This window comes from Cherax quadricarinatus, chromosome 3 (genome assembly GCF_038502225.1).
Source record: "Cherax quadricarinatus isolate ZL_2023a chromosome 3, ASM3850222v1, whole genome shotgun sequence".
Taxonomy (NCBI): domain Eukaryota; kingdom Metazoa; phylum Arthropoda; class Malacostraca; order Decapoda; family Parastacidae; genus Cherax; species Cherax quadricarinatus.
The window spans coordinates 79,943,750-79,966,788 of record NC_091294.1 but is presented as its reverse complement, the minus strand read 5'-3'; the positions used below and the strand labels follow the sequence as shown (position 1 = coordinate 79,966,788).

The following is a 23,039-nucleotide window of genomic DNA, read 5'->3' as shown; positions in this document are numbered from 1 at the left end:
CAGTAACACTGTTAGAGACCTTAACCAGGCTTAATAATGACTGGAGGGAGACTTGAACCATGGTACAAGGTTCAGTAACACTGTTAGAGACCTTAACCAGGCTTAATAATGACTGGAGGGAGACTTGAACCATGGTACAAGGTTCAGTAACACTGTTAGAGACCTTAACCAGGCTTAATAATGACTGGAGGGAGACTTGAACCATGGCAGTAAGACACACTAGCTACAACACTGTCCACTCAGCCTCACAGTGAGTGTTCCAACAGTAAGATAAAACGTCCTGCTCTCAGAGACCACGGACTGGGGCAGGATATGAACCTACAGTGCATGGTAACACTCAGAGGCCAGTGTGCTAACAACCTGACCAGCTGGTTTAAGTCCCTCGCTCTCACTGGTTGATTTACCAGCGTTTTATGATGTAAGTCATTTCTCAGTGAGGTCCATTTGTGGTTGGGCTGTTATAACTAACCAAGTGTACCTTGTATCAGAATAACACTGTCTGTGGTTGACTTGTTATATGGGACTAATAAGCGGAAGTCCCGTATATCAGAATGTTGTTAAAAGCAGCAAAAATAATGCATTACTATAGTAGACACCTGATATACTTCTAGACTAGAGACAGTACTAGACTAGGGACAGTGCTAGACTAGGGACAGTGCTACTAGACTACGAACAGTGCTAGACTAGCATCAGTGCTAGACTAGGGTCAGTGCTAGACTAGGGTCAGTGCTAGGCTACGGAATAGGGACAGTGCTAGACTAAGGACTAGGGTCAGTGCTAGACTATGGAATAGGGACAGTGCTAGACTAGGGACTAGGAACAGTGCTAGATTAGGGACAGTGCTAGACTAGGGACTAGGGACAGTGCTAGACTAAGGTCACTTACCAGGTCTACAAAGTATCAGGTCAGGGCCAGAATTTGCTCCTCCAGCCTCCTTGACGTGTTGCTGTAGTGTTGTAGGCCTAGGTACTGGGAGCTTGAGGCCAGCAGGACCCTGGTTAAGAACCTTGGCTCTCCTAGACTCCCCCCTCAGCTTCATCACCACCACAACAACCACAGCAACCACAACCAACCCACCAACCACACCAATCAACACACCCAGGATGGGTGTTATAGGGAAGATGTGGGTTGGATACAGCCCTGTGGAGGTGTTAATATCTGGTTAATAAGGGGTTAATATCTGGTTAATATCTGGTAAATACCTGGTTAATATCTGGTTAATAAGTGGTTAATATCCGGTTAATAAGTGATTAATATCTGATTAATATCTGGTTAATACCTGGTTAACACCTGGTTAATACCTAGTTAATACCTAGTTAATACATGGTTAATACCTGGTTAATATCTAGTTAATACCTGGTTGATACATGGTTAATACCTGGTTAATATCTGGTTATTAATCAGTTAATACCTTATTAATGGCAAGATAATAAGGGGGTTAATGGAGAGTTTCAAGTCTATCTACCAGACGAGGGTCATTAAGACTCCATCTACTCCACTGTTAGACTACAGTATAATAATACATACATTCTATGTATACATATACAACATGGCCCCAGGTATACATATACAACATGGCCCCAGGTATACATATACATGGCCCAAGGTATACATATACAACATGGCCACAGGTATACATATACAACATGGCCCCAGGTATACATATACAACATAGCCCCAGGTATACATATACAACATGACCCCAGGTATACATATACAACATGGCCCCAGGTATACATATACAGCATGGCCCCAGGTATACATATACAGCATGGCCCCAGGTATATATATACACAGCATGGCCCCAGGTATACATATACAGCATGGCCCCAGGTATACATATACAGCATGGCCCCAGGTATACATATACAGCATGGCCCCAGGTATACATATACAGCATGGCCCCAGGTATACACATACAGCATGACCCCAGGTATATATATACACAGCATGGCCCCAGGTATACATATACAGCATGGCCTCAGGTATACATATACAGCATGGCCCCAGGTATACATATAAAACATGGCCCCAGGTATACATATACAGCATGGCCCCAGGTATACATATAAAACATGGCCCCTGGTACACATATACAGCATGGCCCCAGGTATACATATACAGCATCGCCCCAGGTATACATATACAGCATGGCCCCAGGTATACATATACAACATGGCCCCAGGTATACATATACAGCATGGCCCCAGGTATACATATACAACATGGCCCCAGGTATATATATACACAGAATGGCCCCAGGTATACATATACAGCATGGCCCCAGGTATACATATACAGCATGGCCCCAGGTATACATATGCAGCATGGCCCAAGGTATACATATACAGCATGGCCCCAGGTATATATATACACAGCATGGCCCCAGGTATACATATACAGCATGGCCCCAGGTATACATATACAGCATGGCCCCAGGTATACACATACAACATGGCCCCAGGTATACATATACAACATGACCCAAGGTATACATAAACAGCATAGCCCAAGGTATACATATACAGCATGGCCCCAGGTATATATATACACAGCATGGCCCCAGGTATACATATACAGCATGGCCCCAGGTATACATATAGAGCATGGCCCCAGGAATATATATACACAGCATGGTCCCAGGTATACATATACAGCATGGCCCCAGGTATACATATACAGCATTGCCCCAGGTATACATATACAGCATGGCCCCAGGTATACATATACAACATGGCCCCAGGTATACATATACAGCATGGCCCCAGGTATACATATACAGCATGGCCCCAGGTATACATATACAACATGGCCCCAGGTATACATATACAGCATGGCCCCAGGTATACATATACAACATGACCCCAGGTATACATATACAGCATGGCCCCAGGTATACATATACAACATGGCCCCAGGTATAAATGTACAGCATGGCCCCAGGTATACATATACAGCATGGCCCCAGGTACACATATACAGCATGGCCCCCAGGTATACATATACAGCATGGCCCAAGGTATACATATACAGCATTGCCCCAGGTATACATATACAGCATGGCCCCAGGTATACATATACAACATGGCCCCAGGTATACATATACAGCATGGCCCCAGGTATACATATACAGCATGGCCCCAGGTATACATATACAACATGGCCCCAGGTATACATATACAGCATGGCCCCAGGTATACATATACAACATGACCCCAGGTATACATATACAGCATGGCCCCAGGTATACATATACAACATGGCCCCAGGTATACATATACAGCATGGCCCCAGGTACACATATACAGCATGGCCCCCAGGTATACATATACAGCATGGCCCAAGGTATACATATACATGGCCCCAGGCATAAATGTACAGCATGGCCCCAGGTATACATATACAACATGGCCCCAGGTATACATATACAACATGGCCCCAGGTATACATATACAACATGGCCCCAGGTATACATATACAACATGGCCACAGGTATACATATAAAACATGGTCCCAAGTATACATATACAGCATGGCCCCATGTATACATATACAACATGGCCCTAGGTATACATATACAGCATGGCCCCAGGCATACATATACAGCATGGCCCCAGGTATATATATATACAGCATGGCCCCAGGTATACATATACAGCATGGCCCCAGGTATACATATACAGCACGGCCCCAGGTATATATATACACAGCATGGTCCCAGGTACACATATACAGCATGGCCCCAGGTATACATATACAGCATGGCCCCAGGTATACATATACAGCATGGCCCCAGGTATACATATACAGCATGGCCCCAGGTATACATATACAACATGACCCCAGGTATACATATACAGCATGGCCCCAGGTATACATATACAGCATGGCCCCAGGTATACATATACAACATGACCCCAGGTATACATATACAGCATGGCCCCAGGTATACATATACAACATGACCCCAGGTATACATATACAGCATGGCCCCAGGTATACATATACAACATGGCCCCAGGTATACATATACAGCATGGCCCCAGGTATACATATACAAGATGGCCCCAGGTATACATATACAGCATGGCCCCAGGTATACATATACAACATGGCCCCAGGTATACATATACAGCATGGCCCCAGGTATACATATACAACATGGCCCCAGGTATACATATACAACATGGTCCCAAGTATACATATACAGCATACCCCCAGGTATACATATACAGCATGGCCCCAGGTATAAATGTACAGCATGGCCAAAGGTATACACATACAGCATGGCCCCAGGTATACATATACAACATGGTCCCAGGTATACATATACAGCATGGCCCCAGGTATACATATACAGCATGGCCCCAGGTATACATATACAACATGGCCCCAAGTATACATATACAGCATGGCCCCAGGTATACATATACAGCATGGCCCCAGGTACATATATACACAGCATGGCCCCAGTTATACATATAAAGCATGGCCCCAGGTATACATATAGAGCATGGCCCCAGGTATACATATACAGCATGGCGCCAGGTATATATATATACACAGCATGGCCCAGGTATACATATACAGCATGGCCCCAGGTATACATATACAGCATGGCCCCAGGTATACACATACAACATGGCCCCAGGTATACATATACAACATGACCCCAGGTATACATAAACAGCATAGCCCAAGGTATACATATACAGCATGGCCCCAGGTATATATATACACAGCATGGCCCCAGGTATACATATACAGCATGGCCCCAGGTATATATATACACAGCATGGCCCCAGGTATACATATACAGCATGGCCCCAGGTATACATATACAGAATGGCCCCAGGTATATATATACACAGCATGGTCCCAGGTATACATATACAGCATGGCCCCAGGTATACATATACAGCATGGCCCCAGGTATACATATACAACATGGCCCCAGGTATACATATACAGCATGGCCCCAGGTATACATATACAACATGGCCCCAGGTATACATATACAACATGGCCCCAGGTATACATATACAACATGGCCCCAGGTATACATATACAACATGGCCCCAGGTATACATACACAGCATGGCCCCAGGTATACATATACAACATGGCCCCAGGTATACATATACAACATGGCCCCAGGTATAAATGTACAACATGGCCCCAGGTATACATATACAGCATGGCCCCAGGTATACAAATACAGCATGGTGCCAGGTATACATATACAGCATGGCCCCAGGTATACATATACAACATGGCCCCAGGTATAAATGTACAGCATGGCCCCAGGTATACATATAAAACATGGCCCCAGGTATACATATACAACATGACCCCAGGTATACATATACAACATGGCCCTAGGTATACATATACAGCATGGCCCTAGGCATACATATACAGCATGGCCCCAGGTATACATATACAGCATGGCCACAGGTATACATATACAACATGGCCCCAGGTATACATATACAGCATGGCCCCAGGTATACATATACAGCATGGCCCCAGGTATACATATACAGCATGGCCCCAGGTATACATATACAACATGGCCCCAGGTATACATATACAGCATGGCCCCAGTTATACATATACAGCATGGCCCCAGGTATACATATACAGCATGGCATAAAAAATTATAGAGAATACATATAACAGCCAATTACATTATATATCAACAGTGAACCAGGGTAGCAACAACAGTGAACCAGGGAAGCAACAACAGTGAACCAGGGTAGCAACAACAGTGAACCAGGGTAGCAACAACAATGGACCAGGGTACCAACAACAGTGAACCAGGGTAGCAACAACAGTGAACCAGGGTAGCAACAACAGTGGACCACGTTAGCAACAACAGTGAACCAGGGTAGCAACAACAGTGGACCAGGGTAGCAACAACAGTGAACCAAGGTAGCAACAACAGTGAACCAGGGAAGCAACAACAGTGAACCAGAGTAGCAACAACAGTAAACCAGGGTAGCAACAACAGTGAACCAGGGTAGCAACAACAGTGAACCAGGGTACCAACAACAGTGAACCAGGGTAGCAACAACAGTGAACCAGGTTAGCAACAACAGTGGACCAGGGTAGCAACAACAGTGAACCAGGGTAGCAACAACAGTGGACCAGGTTAGCAACAACAGTGGACCAGGGTAGCAACAACAGTGAACCAGGTTAGCAACAACAGTGAACCAGGTTAGCAACAACAGTGGACCAGGGTAGCAACAACAGTGAACCACGGTAGCAACAACAGTGAACCAGGGTAGCAACAACAGTGAACCAAGGTAGCAACAACAGTGGACCAGGGTAGCAACAACAGTGAACCAGGGTAGCAACAACAGTGGACCAGGGTAGCAACAACAGTGGACCAGGGTAGCAACAACAGTGAACCAGGGTAGCAACAACAGTGAACCAGGGTAGCAACAACAGTGAACCAGGGTAGCAACAACAGTGAACCAGGGTAGCAACAACAGTGAACCAGGGTAGCAACAACAGTGAACCAGGGTAGCAACAACAGTGAACCAGGGTAGCAACAACAGTGGACCAGGGTAGCAACAACAGTGGACCTGGGTAGCAACAACAGTGAACCAGGGTAGCAACAACAGTGAACCAGGGTAGCAACAACAGTGAACCAGGGTAGCAACAACAGTGAACCAGGGTAGCAACAACAGTGGACCAGGGTAGCAACAACTGTGAACCAGGGTAGCAACAACAGTGAACCAGGGAAGCAACAACAGTGAACCAGGATAGCAACAACAGTGGACCAGGGTAGCAACAACAGTGGACCAGGGTAGCAACAAGGGTGGACCAGGTTAGGAACAAGGGTGGACCAGGGTAGCAACAAGGATGGACCAGGGTAGCAACAAGGGTGGACCAGGGTAGCAACAAGGGTGGACCAGGGTAGCAACAAGGGTGGACCAGGGTAGCAACAAGAGTGGACCAGGGTAGCAACAAGGGTGGACCAGGGTAGCAACAAGGGTGGACCAGGGTAGCAACAAGGGTGGACTAGGGTAGCAACAAGGGTGGACCAGGGTAGCAACAAGGGTGGACCAGGGTAGCAACAAGGGTGGACCAGGGTAGCAACAAGGGTGGACCATGGTAGCAACAAGGGTGGACCAGGGTAGCAACAAGGGTGGACCAGGGTAGCAACAAGGGTGGACCAGGGTAGCAACAACAGTGGACCAGGGTAGCAACAAGGGTGGACCAGGGCAGCAACAATGGTGGACAAGGGTAGCAACAAGGGTGGACCAGGGTAGCAACAAGGGTGGACCAGGTTAGCAACAAGGGTGGACCAGGGTAGCAACAAGGGTGGACCAGGGTAGCAACAATGGTGGACAAGGGTAGCAACAATGGTGGACAAGGGTAGCAACAAGAGTGGACCAGGGTAGCAACAAGAGTGGACCAGGGTAGCAACAAGGGTGGACCAAGGTAGCAACATGAGTGGTCCAGGGTAGCAACATGAGTGGACTAGGGTAGTAACAAGAGTGGACCAGTGTAGCAACATGAGTGGACCAGGGTAGCAACAAGAGTGGACCAGGGTAGCAACAAGGGTGGACCATTGAAGCAACAAGAGTGAACCAGGGTAGCAACATGAGTGGACCAGGGTAGCAATATGAGTGGACCAGGGTAGCAACATGAGTGGACTAGGGTAGCAACAAGAGTGGAACAGGGTAGCAACAAGAGTGGACCAGGGTAGCAACAAGAGTGGACCAGGGTAGCAACAAGAGTTGACCAGGGTAGCAACAAGGGTGGACCATTGAAGCAACGAGAGTGGACCAGGGTAGCAACAACTACTACACCATAAGACTGACAGCTACTACACCACAAGACTGACAGCTACTACATCACAGTACTGACAGCTACTACACCACAAGACTGACAGCTACTACACCACAAGACTGACAGCTACTACACCACAAGACTGACAGCTACTACATCACAAGACTGTCAGCTAGAAGACAGTGTACAGTGTGCATGAGAAGTGTACATAGTGTACATCAGCAGTGTACACAGCAGTGTACACCATCACTGTACACAGCAGTGTACATCAGCAGTGTAAACCAGCAGTGTATGCTAGCAGTGTACACCAGCAGTGTACACCATCAGTGTATACCAGTAGTATACACCAGCAGTGTACACACTGCCACTTACTGGTCCTGTGGTCTGGCACTGTAGGCAGTGTAAAACTATGCAGGTGTCGTCTCCTGCTGGCGCCCTGGTCGTTAAGAGCATAAACTACCAGGAAGTATGATGTGCCGGGCTGCAGGTCGTCCACGGCGAACACCGGCACTTCTCCCACCGTCACATTCGTAACAACTCCTCGTGAATCACCCTCGGAATCCCCATACGACTCCACTGATTCGGCTGATTCAACCGATTCAAAGACTTCCAAGATGAAGCGCTGCTTGAGTCCGCCATCATAGCCAGGACGACACTGGACGACCAGTGTGTCAGTAGTCTGATTGGTCAAGGTGCAGTTCTCTGGGGCGTCAGGTTCCCTGGTGGGAACGACGCTAAAACTACATGGGACAGACTGCTCGCCCAGGTCATTAGCGGCGAAACACAACACCTCGCCATAGTCGTCATCCTTAACAACCCGGTAGTTGAGCACAGAAGAACGGTCCTGGGCCGTGGAGAGCTTGGGGTCCAGGGCCACCAGTTGCTCAGGGGTCCGGAAATACCAGCGGAAGGTGACCCGATCCGGCGAGGCATCGACCCGACACACCAGCTCCACCTGGTCCTCCTTGGCCGCTCCAAGTACTTGATCCAAGGTACTGGAGCAGACTGGTACATCTGTGAAGAGTAGGTCATTAATACCAGTTACTTTGATAGTTGTTATATGTGATTAATACCAGTTACTCTGATAGTAGTTATATGTGATTAATACCAGTTACTCTGATAGTAGTTATATGTGATTAATACCAGTTACTCTGATAGTAGTTATATGTGATTAATACCAGTTACTCTGATAGTAGTTATATGTGATTAATACCAGTTACTTTGATAGTAGTTATATGTGATTAATACCAGTTACTCTGATAGTAGTTACTATGTGATTAATACCAGTTACTCTGATAGTAGTTACTATGTGATTAATACCAGTTACTCTGATAGTAGTTATATGTGATTAATACCAGTTACTCTGATAGTAGTTACTATGTGATTAATACCAGTTACTCTGATAGTAGTTATATGTGATTAATACCAGTTACTCTGATAGTAGTTATATGTGATTAATACCAGTTACTCTGATAGTAGTTACTATGTGATTAATACCAGTTACTTTGATAGTAGTTATATGTGAGTAATACCAGTTACTATCTGAGTAATTTATGAAAGTAGTTTCTATAATAGTAGTTACTACTATATAATAGTGTTGACTACTACTACTACTACTGCTACTACTATAATTACTACTACTACTGCTACTACTGCTACTACTACTACTATTACTATTACTACTACTACTGCTACTACTGCTGCTACTGCTACTACTACTATTACTATTACTTCTACTACTGCTACTACTGCTAGTACTACTATAATCACTACTACTACTGCAGCTACTGCTACTACTGCTACTACTACTATTACTGCTACTACTACTATTACTACTACTACTGCTACTACTACTGCTACTACTACTGCTACTAGTGCTACTACTACTGCTACTACTGCTGCTGCTACTACTACTATAATTACTACTACTACTGCTACTAGTGCTACTACTATTACTACTAATACTGCTACTACTACTGCTATTACTACTACTACTACTGTTGGTACTACTGCTACCTACTACTACTGCTACTATTACTACTGCTACTACTATTACTACTACTACTACTGTTGGTACTACTGCTACTATTACTACTGCTACTGCCACTATTACTACTACTACTACAGACTGAGGTTCACCACTATAGGTTGATGATAGGAACAAGTGTACACTCCATTTTGATCACTACGCACATCTCAGTGTCACTAGGAATGTTACTATCTACAAATGCACACACATCAAAATGGGTTGTAAAAACATTTCACCCCTCCATGGAGGCACATTTCACCCCTCCATGGAGGCACATTTCACCCCTCCATGGAGGCACATTTCACCCCTCCATGGAAGCTGCGATCGCTTAATATCACATATGTGCAGGCTCCTCCCAAGGAGATTATCATTTGTAAGCCCTTCCTTAAATAACTTGTAAAAGCAACTGCTCAGGACAAAATCTCTGGCCTACTACTAGTGATAATTTCTCACCAGTTCTAGACAGTAATGGATCCAAGAGGAGTCTACTAGTGGGGCTACATCTGCTCTTGTTACTACCTTCAGTGGGAGTCTGCTAGCAGGGCTACATCTGCTCTTGTTGTTACCTCCAGTGAGAGTCTACTAGCAGGGCTACATCTGCTCTTGTTGCTACCTCCAGTGGGAGTCTACTAACAGGGCTACATCTGCTCTTGTTGCTACCTCCAGTGGGAGTCTACTAACAGGGCTACATCTGCTCTTGTTGCTATCTCCAGTGGGAATCTACTAGCAGGGCTACATCTGCTCTTGTTGCTAACTGCCTAGTTAAGAATGATAGCAACTTTGTTGAATTAGGGATAAGCATTAACACCTAGTCATGAATTGCTTGTCATCCTAACAACACAGAGCCTGACTCTATGATCACTACTGACTCTAAACACACCACCGTACGGGTGGGGCTTGAACTAGCAGCAAGTGTATGGTAAAATGCCAGCTCAGTGTGTAAGCCAGTGGGCTAGCTGGCTACAATAAGACTCATCCACCTAAGTATATTTATACACCATCACTGAAGGCTCTAGACTCACAACATTGACTAACATGATCACTCCACAAGCCAGGTATGAATACTCAAAAATCTGGGTAAAAGGAATGGATGTACAATTGTTATGGATTCCATCATGCCACTACTACTATTACTACTACTACTACATGATAAAGTTATGTTAGCCAAGAAAATTACCCTGAAGGATACTGTAGAATGTGTGTCTAGCATTAGGAATAATATTAGGAGAGAAGTAAATAATGAAAATGTTATAGGAATGCAATTAGAAGTCTGAGTAGATCTATAATCCACTATAATAACATGAAGGTTGATTAATAACCCACTATAATAATATGAAGGCTGATTAGTATGTTTATGGAGCAACGTGCAATGTGAACACTGACTGATGTTGTAGTGGCCAGGCTTAGGCTTGGTTACAAGTACTGACTGATGTTGTAGTGGCCAGGCTTAGGCTTGGTTACAAGTACTGACTGATGTTGTAGTGGCCAGGCTTAGGCTTGGTTACAAGTACTGACTGATGTTGTAGTGGCCTGGCTTAGGCTTGGTTACAAGTACTGACTGATGTTGTAGTGGCCAGGCTTAGGCTTGGTTACAAGTACTGACTGATGTTGTAGTGGCCAGGCTTAGGGTTGGTTACAAGTACTGACTGATGTTGTAGTGGCCAGGCTTAGGCTTGGTTACAAGTACTGACTGATGTTGTAGTGGCCAGGCTTAGGCTTGGTTACAAGTACTGACTGATGTTGTAGTGGCCAGGCTTAGGGTTGGTTACAAGTACTGACTGATGTTGTAGTGGCCAGGCTTAGGCTTGGTTACAAGTACTGACTGATGTTGTAGTGGCCAGGCTTAGGCTTGGTTACAAGTACTGACTGATGTTGTAGTGGCCAGGCTTAGGCTTGGTTACAAGTACTGACTGATGTTGTAGTGGCCTGGCTTAGGCTTGGTTACAAGTACTGACTGATGTTGTAGTGGCCAAGCTTAGGCTTGGTTACAAGTACTGACTGATGTTGTAGTGGCCAGGCTTAGGCTTGGTTACAAGTACTGACTGATGTTGTAGTGGCCAGGCTTAGGCTTGGTTACAAGTACTGACTGATGTTGTAGTGGCCAGGCTTAGGCTTGGTTACAAGTACTGACTGATGTTGTAGTGGCCAGGCTTAGGCTTGGTTACAAGTACTGACTGATGTTGTAGTGGCCAGGCTTAGGGTTGGTTACAAGTACTGACTGATGTTGTAGTGGCCAGCCTTAGGCTTGGTTACAAGTACTGACTGATGTTGTAGTGGCCAGGCTTAGGGTTGGTTACAAGTACTGACTGATGTTGTAGTGGCCAGGCTTAGGCTTGGTTACAAGTACTGACTGATGTTGTAGTGGCCAGGCTTAGGGTTGGTTACAAGTACTGACTGATGTTGTAGTGGCCAGGCTTAGGCTTGGTTACAAGTACTGACTGATGTTGTAGTGGCCAGGCTTAGGCTTGGTTACAAGTACTGACTGATGTTGTAGTGGCCAGGCTTAGGGTTGGTTACAAGTACTGACTGATGTTGTAGTGGCCAGCCTTAGGCTTGGTTACAAGTACTGACTGATGTTGTAGTGGCCAGGCTTAGGGTTGGTTACAAGTACTGACTGATGTTGTAGTGGCCAGGCTTAGGCTTGGTTACAAGTACTGACTGATGTTGTAGTGGCCAGGCTTAGGGTTGGTTACAAGTACTGACTGATGTTGTAGTGGCCAGGCTTAGGCTTGGTTACAAGTACTGACTGATGTTGTAGTGGCCAGGCTTAGGGTTGGTTACAAGTACTGACTGATGTTGTAGTGGCCAGGCTTAGGCTTGGTTACAAGTACTGACTGATGTTGTAGTGGCCAGGCTTACCTGGAGTTTACCTGGAGAGAGTTTCGGGGGTCAACGCCCCCGCGGCCCGGTCTGTGACCAGGCCTCCTGGTGGATCAGCGCCTGATCAACCAGGCTGTTGCTGCTGGCTGCACGCAAACCAACGTACGAGCCACAGCCCGGCTGATCAGGAACTGACTTTAGGTGCTTGTCCAGTGCCAGCTTGAAGACTGCCAGGGGTCTGTTGGTAATCCCCCTTATGTGTGCTGGGAGGCAGTTGAACAGTCTCGGGCCCCTGACACTTATTGTATGGTCTCTTAACGTGCTAGTGACACCCCTGCTTTTCATTGGGGGGATGGTGCATCGTCTGCCAAGTCTTTTGCTTTCGTAGTGAGTGATTTTCGTGTGCAAGTTCGGTACTAGTCCCTCTAGGATTTTCCAGGTGTATATAATCATGTATCTCTCCCTCCTGCGTTCCAGGGAATACAGGTTTAGAAACCTCAAGCGCTCCCAGTAATTGAGGTGTTTTATCTCCGTTATGCGCGCCGTGAAAGTTCTCTGTACATTTTCTAGGTCGGCAATTTCACCTGCCTTGAAAGGTGCTGTTAGAGTGCAGCAATATTCCAGCCTAGATAGAACAAGTGACCTGAAGAGTGTCATCATGGGCTTGGCCTCCCTAGTTTTGAAGGTTCTCATTATCCATCCTGTCATTTTTCTAGCAGATGTGATTGATACAATGTTATGGTCCTTGAAGGTGAGATCCTCCGACATAATCACTCCCAGGTCTTTGACGTTGGTGTTTCGCTCTATTTTGTGGCCAGAATTTGTTTTGTACTCTGATGAAGATTTAATTTCCTCATGTTTACCATATCTGAGTAATTGAAATTTCTCATCGTTGAACTTCATATTGTTTTCTGCAGCCCACTGAAAGATTTGGTTGATGTCCGCCTGGAGCCTTGCAGTGTCTGCAATGGAAGACACTGTCATGCAGATTCGGGTGTCATCCGCAAAGGAAGACACGGTGCTGTGGCTGACATCCTTGTCTATGTCGGATATGAGGATGAGGAACAAGATGGGAGCTAGTACTGTGCCTTGTGGAACAGAGCTTTTCACCGTAGCTGCCTCGGACTTTACTCTGTTGACGACTACTCTCTGTGTTCTGTTAGTGAGGAAATTATAGATCCATCGACCAACTTTTCCTGTTATTCCTTTAGCGCGCATTTTGGAATAACAGGAAAAGTCGGTCGATGGATTGGTTACAAGTACTGACTGATGTTGTAGTGGCCAGGCTTAGGCTTGGTTACAAGTACTGACTGATGTTGTAGTGGCCAGGCTTAGGGTTGGTTACAAGTACTGACTGATGTTGTAGTGGCCAGGCTTAGGCTTGGTTACAAGTACTGACTGATGTTGTAGTGGCCAGGCTTAGGCTTGGTTACAAGTACTGACTGATGTTGTAGTGGCCAGGCTTAGGGTTGGTTACAAGTACTGACTGATGTTGTAGTGGCCAGGCTTAGGCTTGGTTACAAGTACTGACTGATGTTGTAGTGGGCAGGCTCAGGCTTGGTTACAAGTACTGACTGATGTTGTAGTGGCCAGGCTTAAGCTTGGTTACAAGTACTGACTGATGTTGTAGTGGCCAGGCTTAGGCTTGGTTACAAGTACTTCTGGCAGTTTGACAGACACACAGATGATAATCAAACCAAATGCAAAGCATGTGGCCAGGCCTATGGTCACTGTCTTGATCACTATGTGCTTAATTGTCCACTTACTGAAGAATAGATAGATAGACACTATAATAACCTATGTGACATGTCAAGATGTCTTATTAATAAAAATATGATACCAGACATATTAAGCAAATTTCCTAAATTTGCTTGTAACAGATCAAATCAATTCAAATCAAATCAAGTTTATTCTCTATAAGGGTTACAATGTGGGGTTTACAGGATTTGGATATTGTGTGGTTTACATGTTATAAAATACTAATTACAGAGGGGGCCACTAGGACATTTAGCATGGCTAGGCATTTCGGGCAGACTTAGATTAATTCTTAACATTAAATCCTTACAGATTATGGTATTAAGGCTAAGTGACTACATCATAATTTGTGAGTTTAGCAATGTGAATGCTTTTGTTTTGGCACAATACAAAGTGTCCATATTGGAGTATCATAGGCAAACTTATGACTAGTTAGGATTTATTATTTTAAGATTAAGATTAGTATTTCTGTGTTTATAGTCAGTGGGTGAGTGAGTGTAATTGTGAACCACCAGGTGGTTATTATGTAGTTAGTTGTCAGGGTGTATCAGGGAGATAAGATTTTTTCTAACTGTAGTTTTGAAAGTGATGAATGTGCCTGCAGTTCTAGAGTTTTCAGGTAGGGTGTTCCAGATTTTAGTTCCTTTGAAATACATTGAATTTCTGTAAAGGTTTAGTCGGACACGGGGAATGTCATAGAGATGTTTGTGTCTGGTGTTATGTCTGTTGATCCTGTCACAACTATCAAGAAAGCGTTAAGTGAACTGTAGATATAAATACAGATGTACTCCTGTTAACCCTTTCGGGGCCTAGTTCCTAGGCCTATTATGTATCCATATGCTTTTGTGCTACCATCCACAGGATGGATATGAGGTGCACAATAAACTAGCCACTTCGGTGGCAAAATATACAGCTACTACTAGTAATACTACTACTACTACTAATACTACTACTACTAGTACTAGTACTACTACTACTACTTACACTTAACATGTAGCACCAGTGGATCACTCTCTCCGTCACCCACAATGTTCGAAGCAACACAGGAATATAGACCAGCTTGATCACGTTGTATATCTCTCAGCTTGAGCTTCAGGTTATTCATGGTGATCCCAGCTGATGCATTACCTTCAAGCTGACTCCCCTGCCTCGCATCAAACAATACAATCATTATTATCATGTATATTACCACTATAATAACATACATATCTATCTATCTGACAGTCTAATGGTGTGGTAGAGTCTTAAGCTTAGCTATAAGTAGTGCTGACAGTCTTAAGCTTGGTGATAAGTACTGCTGACAGTCTTAAGTTTGGTTATAAGTACTCCTGACAGTCTTAAGTTTGGTGATAAGTACTACTGACAGTCTTAAGCTTGGTTGTAAATACTGCTGACAGTCTTAAGCTTGGTTATAAGTATTGCTGACAGTCTTAAGCTTGGTTATAAGTTCTGCTGACAGACTTAAGCTTGGTTGTAAATATTGCAGACAGTCTTAAGCTTGGTTATAAGTACTTCTGACAGAGTTAAGCTTGGTTATAAGTACTGCTGACAGTCTTAAGCTTAGTTATAAGTACTGCTGACAGATTTAAGTCTGGTTATAAATACTGCTGACAGTCTTAAGCCTGGTTGTAAATACTGCTGACAGTCTTAAGCTTGGTTATAAGTACTGCTGACAGACTTAAGCCTGGTTGCAACTACTGCTGACAGTCTTAAGCTTGGTTATAAGTACTGCTGACAGTCTTAAGCTTCGTTGTAAGTACTGCTGACAGTCATAAGCTTGGTTATAAGTACTGCTGACAGACCTAAGCTTGAATATAAGTACTGCTGACAGACTTAATCTTGGTTGTAAGTACTGCTGACAGTCTTAAGCTTCATTATAAGTACTGCTGACAGCCTTAAGCTTGGTTATAAGTAATGCTGACAGTCTTAAGCTTGGTTATAAGTACTGCTGACAGTCTTAAGCTTGGTTATAAGTACTGCTGACAGTCTTAAGCTTAGCTGTAAGTACTGCTGACAGTCTTAAGCTTGGTTATAATTACTGCTGACAACCTTAATCTTGGTTATAAGTATTGGTGACAGTCTTAAACTTCGTTATACGTACTGCTGAGAGTCTTAAGCTTGGTTATAAGTACTGCTGACAGTGTTAAGCTTGGTTATAAGTACTGCTGACAGTCTTAAGCTTGGTTATAAGTACTGCTGACAGTCTTAAGCTTCGTTGTAAGTACTGCTGACAGTCATAAGCTTGGTTATAAGTACTGCTGACAGTCTTAAGCTTGGTTATAAGTACTGCTGACAGTCTTAAGCTTGGTTATAAGTACTGCTGACAGTCTTAAGCTTGGTTATAAGTACTGCTGACAGTCTTAAGCCTTGTTGTAAGTACTGCTGACAGTCTTAAGCTTCGTTGTAAGTACTGCTGACAGTCATAAGCTTGGTTATAAGTACTGCTGACAGTCTTAAGCTTGGTTATAAGTACTGCTGACAGTCTTAAGCTTGGTTATAAGTACTGCTGACAGTCTTAAGCTTGGTTATAAGTACTGCTGACAGTCTTAAGCCTTGTTGTAAGTACTGCTGACAGTCTTAAGCTTAGTTATAAGTACTGCTGACAGTCTTAAGCTTTGTTATATTTACTGCTGACAGTCATACGCTTGGTTATAAGTGCTGCTGACAGTCTTAAGCTTGGTTATAAGTACTGCTGACAGTCTTAAGCTTGGTTATACGTACTGCTGACAGTCTTAAGCTTGGTTATAAGTACTGCTGACAGTCTTAAGAATGGTTGTAAGTACTGCTGACAGTCTTAAGCTTGGTTATAAGTAATGCTGACAGTCTTAAGCTTGGTTATAAGTACTGCTGACAGTTGTAAGCTTGGTTATAAGCACTGCTGACAGACCTAAGCTTGGTTATAAGTACTGCTGACAGACCTAAGCTTGGTTATAAGTACTGCTGACAGTCTTAAGCTTGGTTATAAGTACTGCTGACAGTCTTAAGCTTGATTATAATTATGGCTGACAGTTTTAAGCTTGGTTATAAGTACTGCTGACAGTCTTAAGCTTGGTTATAAGTACTGCTGACAGTCCTAAGCTTGGTTATAAGTACTGCTGACAGTCACAAGCTTGGTTATAAGTACTGCTGACAGTCTTAAGCTTGGGTATAAGTGCTGCTGACAGTCTTAAGTTTGGTTATAAGTACTGCTGACAGTCTTAAGTTTGGTTATAAGTACTGCTGACAGTCTTAAGCTTTGTTATAAGTACTGCTGACAGTCTTACACTTGGTTATAAATACTGCTGACAGTCTTAAGCTTGGTTGTAAGTACTGCTGACAGTCTTAAGCTTGGTTATAAGTACTGCTGACAGACCAAAGCTAGGTTATAAGTACTGTTGACAGTCTTAAGCTTGGTTATAAGTACTGCTGACAGTCGTAAGCGTGGTTATAAGTACTGCTGACAGTCTTAAGCTTGGTTATAAGTGCTGCTGACAGTCTTAAGCTTAGCTGTAAGTACTGCTGACAGTCTTAAGCTTGGTTATAATTACTGCTGACAGCCTTAATCTTGGTTATAAGTATTGGTGACAGTCTTAAGCTTGGTTATACGTACTGCTGACAGTCTTAAGCTTGGTTATAAGTACTGCTGACAGTCTTAAGCTTGGTTATAAGTACTGCTGACAGTCTTAAGCTTGGTTATAAGTACTGCTGACAGTCTTAAGCTTGGTTATAAGTACTGCTGACAGTCTTAACCTTAGTTATAAGTACTGCTGACAGTCTTAAACTTGGTTATAAGTGCTGCTTACAGTTTTAAGCTTGGTTATGAGTACTGCTGACAGACTTAAGCTTGGTTATAAGTACTGCTGATGGTCTTAAGCTTGGTTATACGTACCGCTGACAGTCTAACTGATTTAGATACTTAGAATACACTTTAATTTAGAACATCTGATCCAATTTTTACGTACTCAAAAATATAATGACATGACTTACACCATGGTAATAGTGACATGACTTACACCATGGTAATAGTGACATGACATACACAATGGTACCAGTAGACATGCTTGACTGACTTAAACAATGGTACAAGTGACGTGACTTACACGATGGTACCAGTAGACATGCTTGACTGACTTACACAATGGTACTAGTGACATGACTTACACCATGGTACTAGTGACATGATGAACACAATGGTACTAGTGACAGGACTTACATGATGGTACCATTAGACATGCTTGACTGATTTACACAATGGTACAAGTAACATGACTGGTAATAGTGACATGACTTACACCATGGTAACAGTAGACATCTTGACTAATATGATGTACTAGTGACATGACTTACAACATGGTACTAGTGACATGACGGACACAATGGTACCAGTAGACATGCTTGACTTACACAATGGTACAAGTGACATGACTACCATGATGGCACCAGTAGACATGCTTGACTGACTTACACAATGGTACTAGTGACATGACAGACACAATGGTACTAGCGACATGACATACACGATGTTACCAGTAGACATGCTTGATTGACTTACACAATGGCACAAGTGACATGACTATCACGATGGCATCAGTAGACATGCTTGACTGACTTACACAATGGTACTAGTGACATGACAGACACAATGGTACTAGTGACATGACATACACGATGTTACCAGTAGACATGCTTGATTGACTTACACAATGGCACAAGTGACATGACTATCACGATGGCACCAGTAGACATGCTTGACTGACTTACACAATGGTACTAGTGACATGACAGACACAATGGTACTAGTGACATGACTTACACAATGGTACCAGTAGACATGCTTGATTGACTTACACAATGGTACAAGTGACATGACTACCACGATGGCACCAGTAGACATGCTTGACTGACTTACACAATGGTACTAGTGACATGATGGACACAATGGTACTAGTGACATGACTTACACAATGGTACTAGTGACATGACTTACACAATGGCACCAGTAGACATGCTTGACTGACTTACACAATGGTACTAGTGACATGACGGACACAATGGTACTAGTGACATGACTTACACAATGGCACCAGTAGACATGCTTGACTGACTTACACAATGGTACTAGTGACATGACTTACACGATGGTACCAGTAGACATGCTTGACTGACTTACACAATGGTACTAGTGAAATGACGGACACAATGGTACTAGTGACATGACTTACACGATGGTACCAGTAGACATGCTTGACTGGTGGGTTAGCGGTGACACTACATATCAAGGTCACGTTGTCACCTTCCTTGATGTTCTCTATGTTGATGCCTTCATCCAGAGTTAGGTCTACCAGCGGCACATCTGTGGTGGTGGTAGTTGTGGTAGTGGTGGTAGTGATCGTGGTGGTGGTACATGTGGTGGTGGTTGTACTGGTGGTGGAGCTTGCGGTGGTGGTGGTGGTCAATGTGGTAATTGTGGTAGTGGAGGTACTTGTGGTAGTGGTTGTGGTGGTGGTGGTTGTGGTGGTGGTACTTGTGGTGGTGGTGGTGGTGGTTGCTATTGAAGTTGTGGTGGTGGTGGTAGTTGTGGAAGTGGTGGTACTGTTGGAAGTTGTGGTGGTGGTACTTGTGGAGGTGGTGGTCACTGTGGTAGTCGTGGTAGTGCTGGTAGTTGTAGAGGTTGTGGTGGTGGTATGTGTAGTGGTGGTTGCACTGGTGGTAGTTGTGGCGGTGGTGTTACTTGTGGTGGTGGAACTTGCAGTGGTGGTGGTGGTGGTGGTCAATGTGGTAATTATGGTAGTGGAGGTAGTTGTGGTGGTGGTGGTTGCTATTGAAGTTGTGGTGGTGGTAGTACTTGTGGAGGTGGTGGTCACTGTGGTAGTCGTGGCAGTGCCAGTAGTTGTGGAGGTTGTGTTGGTGGTTCTTGGGGTAGTGGTGGTGGTTGTGGTGGTAGTTGTCTAGTAGTGGTAGTTGTGGTAGTGGTGGTAGTTGTGGAGGTTGTGTTGGTGGTACTTGGGGTAGTGGTTGTGGTGGTAGTTGTCTAGTAGTGGTAGTGGTGGTAGTTGTGATGGTGGTGGTGGTGGTGGTAGTTGTGGTGATGGTACTTATGGTGGTGGTGGTCGATGTGGTAGTTGTGGTGGTGGTAGCTGTGTTCGTGGTGGTGGTTGTGGTGGTGGTAGCTGTGTTCGTGGTGGTAGTTGTGGTGGTGGTAGCTGTGTTCGTGGTGGAAGTTGTGATGGTGGTGGTGGAGGTAGTGGTGATAATTGTGGTAGTGGATGTGGTAGTAGTTGTAGTGGTGGAAGTTGTGGTGGTGGTGATGATAGTTGTATCGATGGTAGTTGTGGTAGTGGTGGTAGTTGAAGCAGAGGGAGTACTTGTGGTACTTGTGATGATAGTGGTAGTGGTGCTGGTAATTGTGGTAATAATGGTGGTAGTAGTTGTGATAATAATGGTCGTAGGTGTGGTAATAATGGTAGTAGTTGTGGTAATAATGGTTGTAGTAATTGTGGTAATAATGGTGGTTGTAGATGTGGTAATAACAGTAGCAGTTGTGTTAATAATCGTGGAGGTAGTTGTGGTAATAATGGTGGTAGTTGTGGTAATAATGGTGGTGGTAGTTGTGGTAATAATGGTGGAAGTTGTGGTAATAATGGTGGTGGTAGTTATCGTAATAATGGACGTAGTTGTGGAAATAATGGTGGTGAAAGTTGTGGTAAAAATGCTGGTAGTAGTTGTGGTATTAATGGCAGTAACTGTTGGTAATAATGGTGGTGGTAGTTGGGGTAATAATGGAGGTGGTACTTGTGGTAATAACTGTAGTCATTGTGGTAATAATGGTGGTAGCAGTTATTGTAATAATGGTGGAAGTAGTTGTAGTAATATTGGTGGTGGTAGTTGTGGTAATAATGACAGTGGTAGTTGTGGTAATAATGGTGGTGGTAGTTGTGGTAATAATTGTAGTTGTTGTGGTAATAATGGTGGTACTAGTTGCGGTAATAATAGTTTACCTGGAGTTTACCTGGAGAGAGTTCCGGGGGTCAACGCCCCCGCGGCCCGGTCTGTGACCAGGCCTCCTGGTGGATCAGAGCCTGATCAACCAGGCTGTTGCTGCTGGCTGCACGCAAACCAACGTACGAGCCACAGCCCAGCTGAACAGGAACTGACTTTAGGTGCTTGTCCAGTGCCAGCTTGAAGACTGCCAGGGGTCTGTTGGTAATCCCCCTTATGTATGCTGGGAGGCAGTTGAACAGTCTCGGGCCCCTGACACTTATTGTATGGTCTCTTAACGTGCTAGTGACACCCCTGCTTTTCATTCGGGGGATGTTGCATCGTCTGCCAAGTCTTTTGCTTTCGTAGTAAGTGATTTTCGTGTGCAAGTTCGGTACTAGTCCCTCTAGGATTTTCCAGGTGTATATAATCATGTATCTCTCCCTCCTGCGTTCCAGGGAATACAGGTTTAGGAACCTCAAGCGCTCCCAGTAATTGAGGTGTTTTATCTCCGTTATGCGCGCCGTGAAGGTTCTCTGTACATTTTCTAGGTCGGCAATTTCACCTGCCTTGAAAGGTGCTGTTAGTGTGCAGCAATATTCCAGCCTAGATAGAACAAGTGACCTGAAGAGTGTCATCATGGGCTTGGCCTCCCTAGTTTTGAAAGTTCTCATTATCCATCCTGTCATTTTTCTAGCAGATGCGATTGATACAATGTTATGGTCCTTGAAGGTGAGATCCTCCGACATGATCACTCCCAGGTCTTTGACGTTGGTGTTTCGCTCTATTTTGTGGCCAGAATTTGTTTTGTACTCTGATGAAGATTTAATTTCTTCATGTTTACCATATCTGAGTAATTGAAATTTCTCATCGTTGAACTTCATATTGTTTTCTGCAGCCCACTGAAAGATTTGGTTGATGTCCGCCTGGAGCATTGCAGTGTCTGCAATGTCCGCCTGGAGCCTTGCAGTGTCTGCAATGGAAGACACTGTCATGCAGATTCGGGTGTCATCTGCAAAGGAAGACACGGTGCTGTGGCTGACATCCTTGTCTATGTCAGATATGAGGATGAGGAACAAGATGGGAGCTAGTACTGTGCCTTGTGGAACAGAGCTTTTCACCGTAGCTGCCTCGGACTTTACTCTGTTGACGACTACTCTCTGTGTTCTGTTAGTGAGGAAATTATAGATCCATCGACCGACTTTTCCTGTTATTCCTTTAGCACGCATTTTGTGCGCTATTACACCATGGTCACACTTGTCAAAGGCTTTTGCAAAGTCTGTATATATTACATCTGCATTCTTTTTGTCTTCTAGTGCATTTAGGACCTTGTCGTAGTGATCCAGTAGTTGAGACAGACAGGAGCGACCTGCTCTAAACCCATGTTGCCCTGGGTTGTGTAACTGATGGGTAGTGGTAGTAGTTTGGTAATAATGGTGGTAGTAGTTGTAGTAATAATGGTAGTAGTGGTAATAATGGTACTAGTTGCAGTAATAATGGTAGTAATTGTGGTAATAATGGTGGAAGTACTTGTGGTTATAAGGGTGGTGGTAGTTGTGGTAATAATGGTGGTAATACTTGTGGTAATAAGGGTGGTGGTAGTTGTGGTAATAATGGTGGTAGTACTTGTGGTAATAATGGTTAAGGTAGTGGTAATAATGGTTGTAGTTGTGGT

The 23,039-nt window shown here is 44.3% G+C and overlaps 1 protein-coding gene across 9 annotated transcripts in view; it reads right to left on the bottom strand.

Annotated features, from left to right (window-relative positions):
• LOC128705091 (nephrin) overlaps positions 1-23,039 on the bottom strand; it is a 324,072-nt gene that overhangs the window by 44,356 nt on the left and 256,677 nt on the right. For 7 of the 9 annotated variants that reach the window (XM_053800326.2, XM_053800316.2, XM_053800332.2 and 4 more), the window contains exons 9-12: positions 19,609-19,739; positions 15,392-15,551; positions 8,176-8,817; positions 886-1,140 (exon numbers count right to left, since the gene is read on the bottom strand). In XM_053800326.2, coding sequence (XP_053656301.2) covers positions 886-1,140; positions 8,176-8,817; positions 15,392-15,551; positions 19,609-19,739 — 1,188 coding nt within the window. Of the gene's footprint in view, positions 1-881; positions 1,141-8,175; positions 8,818-15,391; positions 15,552-19,608; positions 19,740-23,039 lie in introns of all 9 variants that reach the window. The other 2 variants (XM_070093088.1, XM_070093082.1) reach the window with 1 other exon arrangement.